This window comes from Limulus polyphemus, unplaced genomic scaffold (genome assembly GCF_000517525.1).
Source record: "Limulus polyphemus unplaced genomic scaffold, Limulus_polyphemus-2.1.2 Scaffold2864, whole genome shotgun sequence".
NCBI lineage: Eukaryota > Metazoa > Arthropoda > Merostomata > Xiphosura > Limulidae > Limulus > Limulus polyphemus.
Genome location: NW_013668474.1, coordinates 36,884 through 49,141, shown reverse-complemented (window position 1 = coordinate 49,141; position 12,258 = coordinate 36,884). Strand labels below are relative to the sequence as shown.

Genomic DNA, 12,258 nt, shown 5'->3' with positions numbered 1-12,258 from the left:
CTGTCGTAACAATATTTTATCTCAGTGTTATTTATCCCCACCTGCTCCACAATACATACTTTAACAACTGTATCGGACTGCTTCTATCCGTTATTTAGGTGCCAGGTTTATATGAAAACATACGTTTAGAAGTTGAAAGCCATACCTACTACAGATAAGTCTATTACAGACCACCTGCATCAGCTACAATATACATCTACTGGTCATGTTGCAGATTCAAAATTTTAGAAAGGGAGTGAACTCTCTCAGTCATAAACCTTTTTCTACATGAAAGCATCCAAGGCAAAACTTTAATAACTTGTCAATCATAATACATGTCTTTGCAACTCCTTGAAATGAGCTATATGTGGATGGGTATTCACTTGTTGTTTTTTTTTTAACACACTGTATGAAGATGAGTGAAGACTGTTCTTAAATGGGGAATAATTGTTCCTCAAAGATTTTTTCAACAATTTGGAAGTAAAATGTATGCTTATCAAAGTTTTCATGGCCTTGCTCTTAAAATAAGGAATTCCAAGTATTTTCAAGCAGTCATACATATTCTGATATGTGGCTAAGTTGAAGATTCATCATATTATTGATCTAAATCAGCTATTAAACCCCATGGTAAACACTTCCTGGGATAGTCAACATTTTGATTTTATACAAGCAGTAAAGGAATTATAAAGTAACAGCTACTTTCAAGCATCGTATTTTATGGTAGAGTTTATCAATCATGTTGAGTAAGATTTTTCTTACTTCCAAAAAACATCTTCATTCAGACTGTCACATACTGTACTAGACCAATCTTATGTACATCCAAGAAGGATGTACCAATTTTCAGAGTTACAATATCACACTTAAGATGATGTGTCATTCATTGTGATAAAATGTACTCACCACTAGTGGTAGAACCATTCGTCTTTAATTTTTCTGCTTGTGCTGCAAGAGGGGAAGGTCGGAGAATGAACCGGGAACTCACCATTTGAAACATATCTGGAAATCAGAATCTCGAAGTATTGAATATTTCATAAAAAATATAATTATTAGTTTAATATACATAAAGCCAACCAAATTAAAAATAAAACATGTGCTCCAATATTATTTTATAAACACACAAATTCAACTTTTAAAAAATGTAGGAAAAGAAGTGTGGATTTCACATCTGGAATTTTAACAGGTGTAATAATTTAGATAAACCTTATGTAATGCAAAGTTCACCTGTCTTTTCATTACAATATTTTTATTAATACCAGTATGCATTAGTACATCTTACTTTTCTGGAAAAGAAATATTATAACAAGCTAATTATACACTGGCATCCATGAAAAAAATTAAACTTTGAAATATCATTCCTAGATTATTTGACATTCAGCACAACAAAACAATACATACATCTGTGTATATATATATTTCCTTTTCACCACAGGTAATATTGAAAAAAGAATCCGAGACGTAGAGGCCTAATGCATTCTTTGATAATACATACATTTGCTTTTACCAATTTTTATCAATCTATATTATAATATGAAACAGTGCGCGCAAAGGCTATGTCAATTCTGAAGGCACTGCCCATATTTTCTATACATATTTTGTTGAATAGAGTGAATAAGCACATTTGGCTGTTAGAAGTCAACATTACGTATACACCAGTCGTTTGTTCACAGTACACTTTCCGGAGATACGTCACGATTGATGCCGTTTTTTGGCAACATATAAACACTTTCACAGAGACATCCCCAATGTCACAGGAGTCTGTTCCTTTTATTTTACTTTGGGGGAGTTTTGTATTATTTGTTGAGAAGTATAAACTATTAGTTTATGTTATTTCTTTAATATTTTAGGCTCTACTGCATGAGGTTATTATATTATGTAATCTAGTCAGTCATACGTTGGTTGAGTTTGTTATTTCCTTTGTTTGGGTCTGACTCACTTGAGTGTATAAGTTTAATAATGTACTTGCATGATTACACATTGCCCTGCACATAGCTGTGTACACCAATATTACTTTTTTTACAGTCCAGTGGATCCAAGTTAATACATGTGATAAACCTACCTTCATTTCATCATAAGGAAATTTATTTTAAAATTTCAAAGGTAAGGAACAATTTTTAAATACCTTATATGCTATTGTGATGTTTTAATTAAGGGGCCATCATCAATTTTAGATATTCTCCAAACACATGCCATTGATCTAACATTTCCTTTACTATATACATTTTTCCATCACCATGGATTATCCACGAGTCTCACCTAGTACACACTTTTTTTACTCTACATATTTGTTAGGCCTTGGGAATGATCACTAATGCTTTCCTTACCAGCTATATACATCATGAAGATCACCTCCACTTTAATAAAATACTACTCTTTTTTTAAAGTTTTTAACAACAGTACCTCTAGACTGAAACAAAATTCAAAATTATGAAATCCTAAAAGAAAACGACATTTAGATGAAAATTAACAATTCTGTGAAACTTTCAATTCTTCATTCAAAGAGTTGCAACTTGTACTGACAATAAATGTAAGTTGAAGTTATGGTAGAAATGCCTTGTATTCATTTTATTTCAAGCAACAGCATGATAAGGAGCACTAAGTGAAGTAGTACAAGACACTGGTCATCAACCTAGCAAAGAGTAGAAAAACAAAAGCTTAGAATTTCTCTCTTTCTAAGTACTACCTAGTTAAAAAAAAAGGAAGGATTACCTTCAGAAATTGTAGGAGAAACAAAGGACAAAATATATCATATTTTAAGTTAGCAATACTATTTCTTCTACCCCCCTCCCCAAAAAAATAGTTATAATTCAAGTATATTTATTTATATGATGCTACAGTATACACAAAGTTAATGATCATGACTAAGAGCTCCCAAAGTTTTGATGACTAAGCAAGAACGCTGTAACCACTGGCAAAGATAATAACAAGGTGCTACTTTTAACCAATCACTGTCACACACATATTCCCCAACATCATGTCTTTGAAAAAATATTAAATATATTATAACCAGGATTTTGTTTTTAATATAACTATACAGTACATACACTATGATGCAACATCAGGAGAGAATATTAACTGGTGAGATACTTGACTTCATAGTGATGTTTGTAACATCTTTACGAAACATGTCTATATCATATGTAACTCACTGCCCTTGGACTCTTCCCCAAATTCAGGGTTTCTGATGGAGTTATGTGCAATAGTATTTATACACGTATATCACGCTCACCAATACCAAGGATTCTAATGAAGTTATGTACAATAGCACTGATACACATATATCACATTCACCAAATCCAAGGTTTCTAATGAAGTTATGTACAATAGTACTGGTACATGTACATCACACTCACCAAATTCAAGGTTTCTAATGAAGTTATGTACAATAGTACTGGTACATGTACATCACACTCACCAAATCCAAGGTTTCTAATGAAGTTATGTACAATAGTACTGGTACATGTACATCACACTCACCAAATTCAAGGTTTCTAATGAAGTTATGTACAATAGTACTGGTACACATACATCACACTCACCAAATCTAGGGTTTCTGATGGAGTTATGAACAATAGTACTGGTACTGTACTTCACATCCACTGAATCCATGGTTTCTAATGAAGTAACATATAATAGTACTCACCATGACAATTAGAAGAGAAAACTAAGTGAGTAGGTTCTCTAAGGAAGTAAAGTAGGTCAATACACATAACATCATTGCTCTAAGGAAGTAAAGTAGGTCAATACACATAACATCATTGCTCTAAGGAAGTAACGTAGGTCAATACACATAACATCATTGCTCTAAGGAAGTATAAAATAGGTCAATACACATGTTAACATCGTTGCTCTAAGGAAGTATAAAGTAGGTCAATACACATTAACATCATTGCTCTAAGGAAGTATAAAGTAGGTCAATACACATTAACATCGTTGCTCTAAGGAAGTATAAAGTAGGTCAATACACATTAACATCGTTGCTCTAAGGAAGTATAAAGTAGGTCAATACACATTAACACCGTTGCTCTAAGGAAGTATAAAGTAGGTCAATACACATTAACATCATTGCTCTAAGGAAATATAAAGTAGGTCAATACACATAACATCATTGCTCTAAGGAAATAAAAAGTAGATCAATACACATATTAACACCATTGCTCTAAGGAAATATAAAGTAGGTCAATACATATACCAATTGAACTCTGGTTGCTACAGCAAACCACTGTTCTTAACTGTACATGTCACCACAGAATATTACAACTTTTGTAGGTGATCCTGTGTACTAACTACAGTTGAACCAAGATATTTTACTGGAAAATGAGATGAAAGGCACAACTTTATTGAGTGTTTAAGCAACAAAATGGACTGCATCACATATGACCACTTTGGGGATACTAATGTCAACTTAAACTTATGTCTAGCCTGTATGTTCACAAAAAGAAAACAAACACAGAAATGCAATTATATGATAGGCAGTTTAAGATTGCCACTCCCCTTGAATAAAGCCTAATGACTATATATAAGCCTTGGATAACAACCAATTAGGCTTAGCACTAAAGTTTCTTATGTTGGCCACAGAAAACAATTAGTCGCAGTTGAATTGAATATGCCAAACACTACGTGTACATATACGTACCTTGTGAGTCTGTACTGTCAGCTGAACTTTTGGTTGGAGAACATGTGGAAAACTTAGCAGAGAAAGGACTGCTGTGTGTAGGGGTTGATGTGGCGCTACTGCCTAAAAGTAGAGGATACTTTAAACAAACTTGTAAATAAACACTTTTATATAAATCAAACTGGACAGGAAGTTATTGAGTGAATAAACAGTTTCCCTAGAGTAGTGTACAAATCATGTTCAATTTATACCTGTTTCAGATTAACATACAAGTATGTATGAGCATACACAAGCTTGGCACATATGCTGACAAAGGACCATTTACTGACAGGTGCTAAAAATTAAATCTACGCACACATGATATCTATGTGCAAAGCAGCTACCTTCTGGACCACCCTGTATAGTAGTGTGGGTATATTATAGGTACTAGGCTGTCTGCACATAAATATTGCACGTACAAGAGGGTGTTGACCATAGGATTGCACTCTAATAATTAATTTTTCTGTTCATGATGTATAAATCATGTCTCATACAGATCACCAAGTGCACAATGATGTACTTTGAAAAATAAGTACACATGTGAACAGTTCCTACTGATGGAAGAACATTTTCTTCTAGATCTCAGGCAATGATCACTTTATTTTAATTTTTGTATTGAGGGGGATAAAAGCTCCTCTGAGCACTACTTTTCTGTCCAGCACTTTTTTGAGTGGCTATTGGTGCCTGTACTCCTGCCTTTATTTTGGACATGGATATATTGTTCAAATATAAATGTTACCAAATAACTAATTTATAAGCAACCTGTTGCTCTCAATGTGCAGTAACTACCAGATCAATGTGCAGTTGCACATGTCTACTGCTTGGGGAACACTGATCATATGAGATACATCACAGAATGACAAAAAATATGACAGGGAAAAAAGGAACAATAACACACTAGTGTATTAACTGTTTATCCAGAGATACTGCTATTAATTAGAAATTTTGCATAAACATGTAAATATATTGCAAAACAGAATTAACACACTGAAATACCAGTTCACGACAGGTACCGAACATAAGATATGTGCAGAATAACAAGGTTAAAAATTTGAATAAATCACACACATGAGAAACCATATATAAAAAAAAATTTTAGTTCTCATAACAAAACTCAACTTGACCATCTAAAAATAAAGTTATTTTTTTTTTATATAAGCTATTCTTACAACTTTCTTATGCATTCAAAGCATGATATTTAATACACATATTTTATATATTTTGTAGACTCTTGGGAATCATCTAATCTTTTCAAGATTGTCCAAGTTATCCTGACCTCTTGAAATAAGAATTACAGATCTGTTGGATGATATCTATATTATTAGGTATATGTATCATAAAAAGAAAAGTTTATGAAAATGTAGATTCAGCAACACCAGTCAGTCAACATGGTTTCAAACCAACAACAAAAACCTTTTCTTCAATATGGTTTTGATTTTCCATATATATATAAGTATTGTATGTCAAAGCTCTTACACATGGAACTTTAATAGCTTGAACATTGTTATCGAGATTTTAGCAAGGACTGGTGTTATAATTTTTTGTTGATTATTGTCTTTCTGTAGCTCTGATGGAATGGCACATTTTAATTCTTACACTGTAGCATGTCAGGATTTTATGGCTTTCTAACAATTTTAGCAAGGACTGGTGTTATAATTTTTTGTTGATTATTGTCTTTCTGTAGCTCTGATGGAATGGCACATTTTAATTCTTACACTGTAGCATGTCAGGATTTTATGGCTTTCTAACAATTTCATTAAGATAGATGTCATCATTTCACATCAAACTATTCCATTATTATAAACTGTGAGGCCAACTAAGAATCCTTACCAAGAAAAACCTAGTCAAAATTATTCCACAAATTTCTTTAAGAGAGCATGCTCATTGAAAAATGGGTGAATAGTCACGCAAAAATTCAGATCTAACTTGTGTAACTATACAAAAAAAAAAATTTATCACGCACTTGCAGATTTTACTATTTTTACTACTTAACACATAAGGCCACCAATGATTCAATAAAACCACGGAGTAATATTTAAAATTGGCCTAAGGTCAAACTGAAACAATGTTGAAGATGTACTATATATTTCAGGCCTTAGTTACTCTTAAGGAATTACTACTGTTGTAAAAACAGTCTATTCTAACTTAAATATATATACAAACCCATAACAAAACTTTAACCTTTCTGTTGATTAATTATGCCAAAACTTACTTTTGTAATACTTAACATACTGTATACAGGTGAAGAAAAAACTGTATGAAATAAAAATTATCAAAATACAAAAAGTATCATAAGACCAAAAGTCATTTCCACTAACTATACAAAGTAATATATACATAAAGACACAGTAAGTCAACTGTAGGCTAAAGAAGGATTAAAAGAGATTCTGCTCCCTATAGCGCAATCAAAGTTTCTCACTTTGTTGATTTCAAGATACACAATGTCAAAGGAAGCAACATCTCCACTGTACAACCACTCTCAATTAGCCACTGAAGGATTATGTGCTTAGTCATATAATTCATTTGCTTTTCAAGGGTAAATTAAGTAGGCAAGTTCAAAACAAAATAAGGACATAAGTCACAGTAATAAATAACATGGGTTTGATGTTAAGTACAAAGTTACACAAAGGCTTTCTGTGTCATGCCCACCATGGGTATTAAAACAAATTTTAGCATTATGAGCCCTCAGATTTTTTTTCAATCACTGAGCCATCAAAAGCATTAACATGTGATTAAATCTATAACTATAATGACTATGATGTGCTTAAGTTTATAGTGTAATCGCTTAAAAATACAAATGTGCATGGCAAAGGTAGTGCAAGATGGGGTTGTAAAATGATTGTAGTATTTAGTACAAATAAGCATTTTAAACTATTTCTTTTCTTCATCAGGAACAGATGAAACTTTACCATACTAAAATACCAGTTCACAACTGGTACCGAACATAACAGATGTGCATAATAACAAGGTTAAAAATTTAAAAACACATTAAGCAGACGCTTAATCTTGTGTCTATTTAAAATAGACATAAACTTTAAGACAATATATATTGTATTACAGACCTGTTAGATGATGTCTATATTATTAAGTATAAGTACCATAAGAAGATTCTTGAAAATGTAGATTTAGCAACTGCATGTCCAATGAGTGCTAGGCCAAAGGGCAGAGCCTTGAACTGCAGAACCTGACCTTTGTGCACAAAATGGAGATATCGGTGGGATGACTCCACAATGGGAATGTGTAGATAGGCAGTAGCAACATTGAATTTGGTCATCCACAGACCAGGTGAAAAATGACAATGCAGGTTGAAAAAGGACTCCATCGTGAACCTAGGAGGATCTAAGAATTGGTTGAGATGAGAAAGATCGATGATCAGACATCAATCTCCCATCTTCATGGGCACAACAAATAAAAGGGAATAACATCCCGGGAGAAAGGGGGATTGGCTCTCTCTGCCGACCTCTTGACCAATAACTCTCTGATACCCTAGAATGAAGATCCACACTCCGTCGATCTGATGGGAGTGGAAATATCACAGGTTGGGAGGAAAATAGAGGTGAAAATGTGAACTGAATGACCAACCCCAAAGCCAGAACCTGGAGTACCCATGGATCTGTGGAGAAGGAATTACAGATGTCCAGAAAATGTTGTAACTGCACTTCCACAGACCCCACCAGCATAGGGTAGCCATTAATGTCACTGGCAACAGTCTGCCCAAGTGGAGATGTCTCTTGAATAAGAACAGAATCTGTTCTGGGTACCAACAGATCATGGAAATGAAGCCAGGGGTCAAAAAGCACGACATGCAGTAGCGCCATGACTTCCAGTAGGAGCCAAAGAAAGTCAATAGCCCAACAAAAACAATGAAGAATGCAAACGAGCAACATCAGTCTGCAATTCCAACACCTCTGCAACACCCACAAACATCAAGGGATGAACAAAAAAAGCCTCACGTAACTTACGGAGAATGACAGCAGGAAGACGAACTCCCTTCAACAAGGCATCTCTACTCAATAAGTTCCAACAACATACAAGCCACTAAACCAAAGAAAGAGCAGAAGCTAACAATCATATCAAGGTAGAAATTGATGTGGGGATTGCTGAGAGGCTTCCACCAAAATTTGGAGGGAAGTCAAATATCTCAAAACTATAGGGAGGGTCACATGAATATTAGAAAATTGTGATCTGTTCAAAGTGATCACAGGCTCCATTCTGAAACCCCACATAACCAAACGTAGATCAAGTCTTTGGGAATATAAATATACGTCCTCCTGGCAGTGGTAAGCCAAAGCATGTCTTCTGATAAACATAGGGAACAAGGTATGATTATCCCTTCATGTGACTGAGAGGTAAACCTCCCTGCATGAACAGTAATATTGGATGATGGAGGAAACACTAAGTATTTGCCCTCAGATCTTTCCACCATCAAGGAAGAAACATACTCAAAAACAACCAGGGAAAGCCTCAGAACCTCAGAAACCCAACTGACTAACTGAAGAAAGGGAGCAGGAGGTGGGTGATCCAATTTGGCCTCATGAGAAGCCGATGTAGTAAACAAAGGTGCCGGAACAAGTTAGTTTAAATTCTATCCAGAATGTCCTGGATCATTGGCAAAAGCAGCCTCAGAACCCCCCAGACTGAATATATGTCTCCATCTCACAATTAATCAGATCACTGAGAGCCTCAACTGATAGTGCCCACCCACCCCAACTATTGAGAAGTGCTAGATAACAGAGGCAGAGTAGGGGAGGCCTTATTAGCTTCAGTGTTCACAGTAAACCGGGAATTCATGCCTGAAACTTTGTGTCAAAACAAAAGGACGTTAGCTATCACAGCACTCCTTTAGAATAGCCCATGTCAAGATTAAGTGATAACATTATCTGAATGAGGTACTCATATACAGTACTGGGATAGAGGGCACATTGACATACGTGGAGAGTATTATGAGACAAATATCGCAAAGGGGAATTGAGTGGGGTATAATAAACTGGAGCAAGCAAGAAAAAATCAGACCGATGCTTAGATGGGCAAAGAAAGATACCCTGGAGGTCCAGTAATAGCTATTAGCATCAAGAGAGGTAAGTATGTTTTGGAATTAGGTCTTGCACGTAATATTCAGATATGCTTTATTATCTATGTTTTGATGCCAAATTTATTGCTATATGTTGATAATAAAGAAGTTTAGTTAAATTATGAACGTACCTCTGTAAAAATTTGTCATGCATATTTTGCCACCTGCCCGTGCACACAGGGTTAATACATATACAGTAATCAACCTAGACTACTGCTAAAACACTAAGAACCAATCATAATATGGAAAGAGAAAAAATCCCTAGAACTAACACAATTTGTTAACAACCTGAAAAAAGGCTACATATACAACCTTTTTACCCAGTTTCATCACTCAAGACATAATCTACAGAATCCCAATCCTAAACTGTAGCAATCTCTTGATAAAAATTAGAAACAGATAAAACACCTTCTGAAAGTTTCTGTAGACATTATCAATAACTTTTGATCAAAGCAAGCTACCTGCATAGATCAGAACTAAAATTAACCTGCTATTAATACTGATAATTTACTATACTGGTCTAACTACAAGTAAGCAATGCCATAAAAAATTTCTAGAGATTATAATGCATTGATTCATCAGTTGGAGCCTTTCACTGTTATCAGTATTTTCAGTCAATATCTCGCAAGGTTTGGCCAGCTTAGGAGATTTAGTTTTAAATCTATATGCTAAAGCTAACAACAAGCAAAATAATCCTTATGATAAAAATAAATATACAAGAATAATATATTATTTATATTAATCATTGTAACCAATACCGTTAAAAAAAAAGTTTAACTTACAAAACACAAACTAGATGCTTCCATACCTCCTGAATTACAAAACCATGAGCACCTTATTTCGATGATACACTGGTAAGGAGGCTCTGATGATCTTCTACTACATTTAAACCCTTGACAATACTATCAAGTTAGCTAGCCAGCTGCAGGATAACAGAATTTTATACCATATTAACAGATATTGGATAAAATAAACAGCAATACAAACACAAATGAAACAGTAAGCTCACTCAAACATATTTGATAATTTTGACTTAAATGATGTTTGGCAACACATTCAAGGAATAACCTACTGGAGTAGTAGTGGAGTGGAAGTCAGACTAGATAGGTTCTACATCAGCAGGGGTATCCTGCAGTTGGCAGAAAAACCTAGCTTAGTCTGATAATTCTGTTAGTGACCATCACTGTTTTTACAAATAAAGCCACCAAACAGAACAGATCGGGGTCAGGGACACTGAAGGCTCAATGTCTCTATCTGAACATACAGATCTTGGAAAACATTAATAATCCACTCACTATCAGTATAATGCCAACACCACCACTGCAGTGATGGGCACAACCTAACAACAGAAAATAAATATGTAGTCAGAACCAAAGGTAGAGATCATGCAAAAAACAGAAACAAACTTCTTAGAAAAGAGAAACATACAGTTTTCTTAAAAAAAAGAAATACACAGACTTCTTAGAAAGATCAATCAAAAGCAATCCAAAATTCATAGTCAGTAAATGTACTCAGAACAAAACAAATTGTAGAACCAAACATCTGAAAGCATGAGATTCAGAAAGGTGCACACAAGTTAGACAGCAAAGAAAAATTCATAAGCTTTTATTGTAAACATTTTAACAAAAAAAAAAAAAAGACAGAGATCTCACATAAACAGTTTAACTGATGCAAATGGAATTTTTTTACAGATACAGCCCAAGAATGTTGGGAGGCAATAATCAGCATGTCTGCTAATAAATTGCCATGTATGAATGGCTTGGCAACAGAATTTCATAAAACATATTGGCCCAATATAGAGAATAAAGGAGTACACATTTTAATCCAGTGCTTAAAAGAGGACAGATTATCATTCTCATTAAAGACTGGAATGATAACATTACACTGTTATATATATATATAAAAAAAACCACAACCAGAGCAACAGCAGGACTATAGACTCAAAACTTTATACAACACAGACTACAAAATCCTAAACAAATGCACAAGTAATAACATCAAGAAAGTAATAGCAAAGATAGTCAACACTACCCAACATCCAGTGCACAAAACCACAATACAGCAATACAATTTTACTCATAGATGTAATCCACATCTGTAACAGTAAAAAAATCTGATGTATGCATCATAGCAACTGACCAAGAGAAAGCATTTGACCAAGTCAACCATGACTTTCTCTTGTTCCTACTACTGAAGTATAACTTTCTAAGAAGCTTAACTAACTGGACAAAAACCAGATACACAGATAACATAGATACAATTAATGTCAACAGACATCTATTCAGGGAAATACCTATTAGTTCTGGGGTAACATTGTGGTGTCCCTTATCCCCAGTCCTTTTTGTCCATAACTGATGTTCTTTTCTCCTCTATGGATCATTGCCAGAGCATTAAGGGTATCCCTATACCAGGAAACTCAGTAACAGAGCAAAACAACGGTGCTTATGCACATGACAATTACTCTGATCTTGAGTTCATCCCATGTCATTCAGAGTTCTCTCTCTCTCTCTCTCTCTCTCTATATATATATATATATATATATATATATATATATATA

General features: G+C 34.3%; 1 protein-coding gene across 1 annotated transcript in view; it reads right to left on the bottom strand.

Moving 5' to 3' along the window:
• The window catches only part of LOC106468083 (ran-binding protein 3-like), a 57,342-nt gene that overhangs the window by 25,913 nt on the left and 19,171 nt on the right, over nt 1-12,258 (bottom strand). Inside the window, exons 2-3 of the mRNA XM_013928484.2 lie at nt 4,613-4,714; nt 880-975 (exon numbers count right to left, since the gene is read on the bottom strand). Coding sequence (XP_013783938.1) covers nt 880-975; nt 4,613-4,714 — 198 coding nt within the window. The remainder of the gene's footprint in view (nt 1-879; nt 976-4,612; nt 4,715-12,258) is intronic.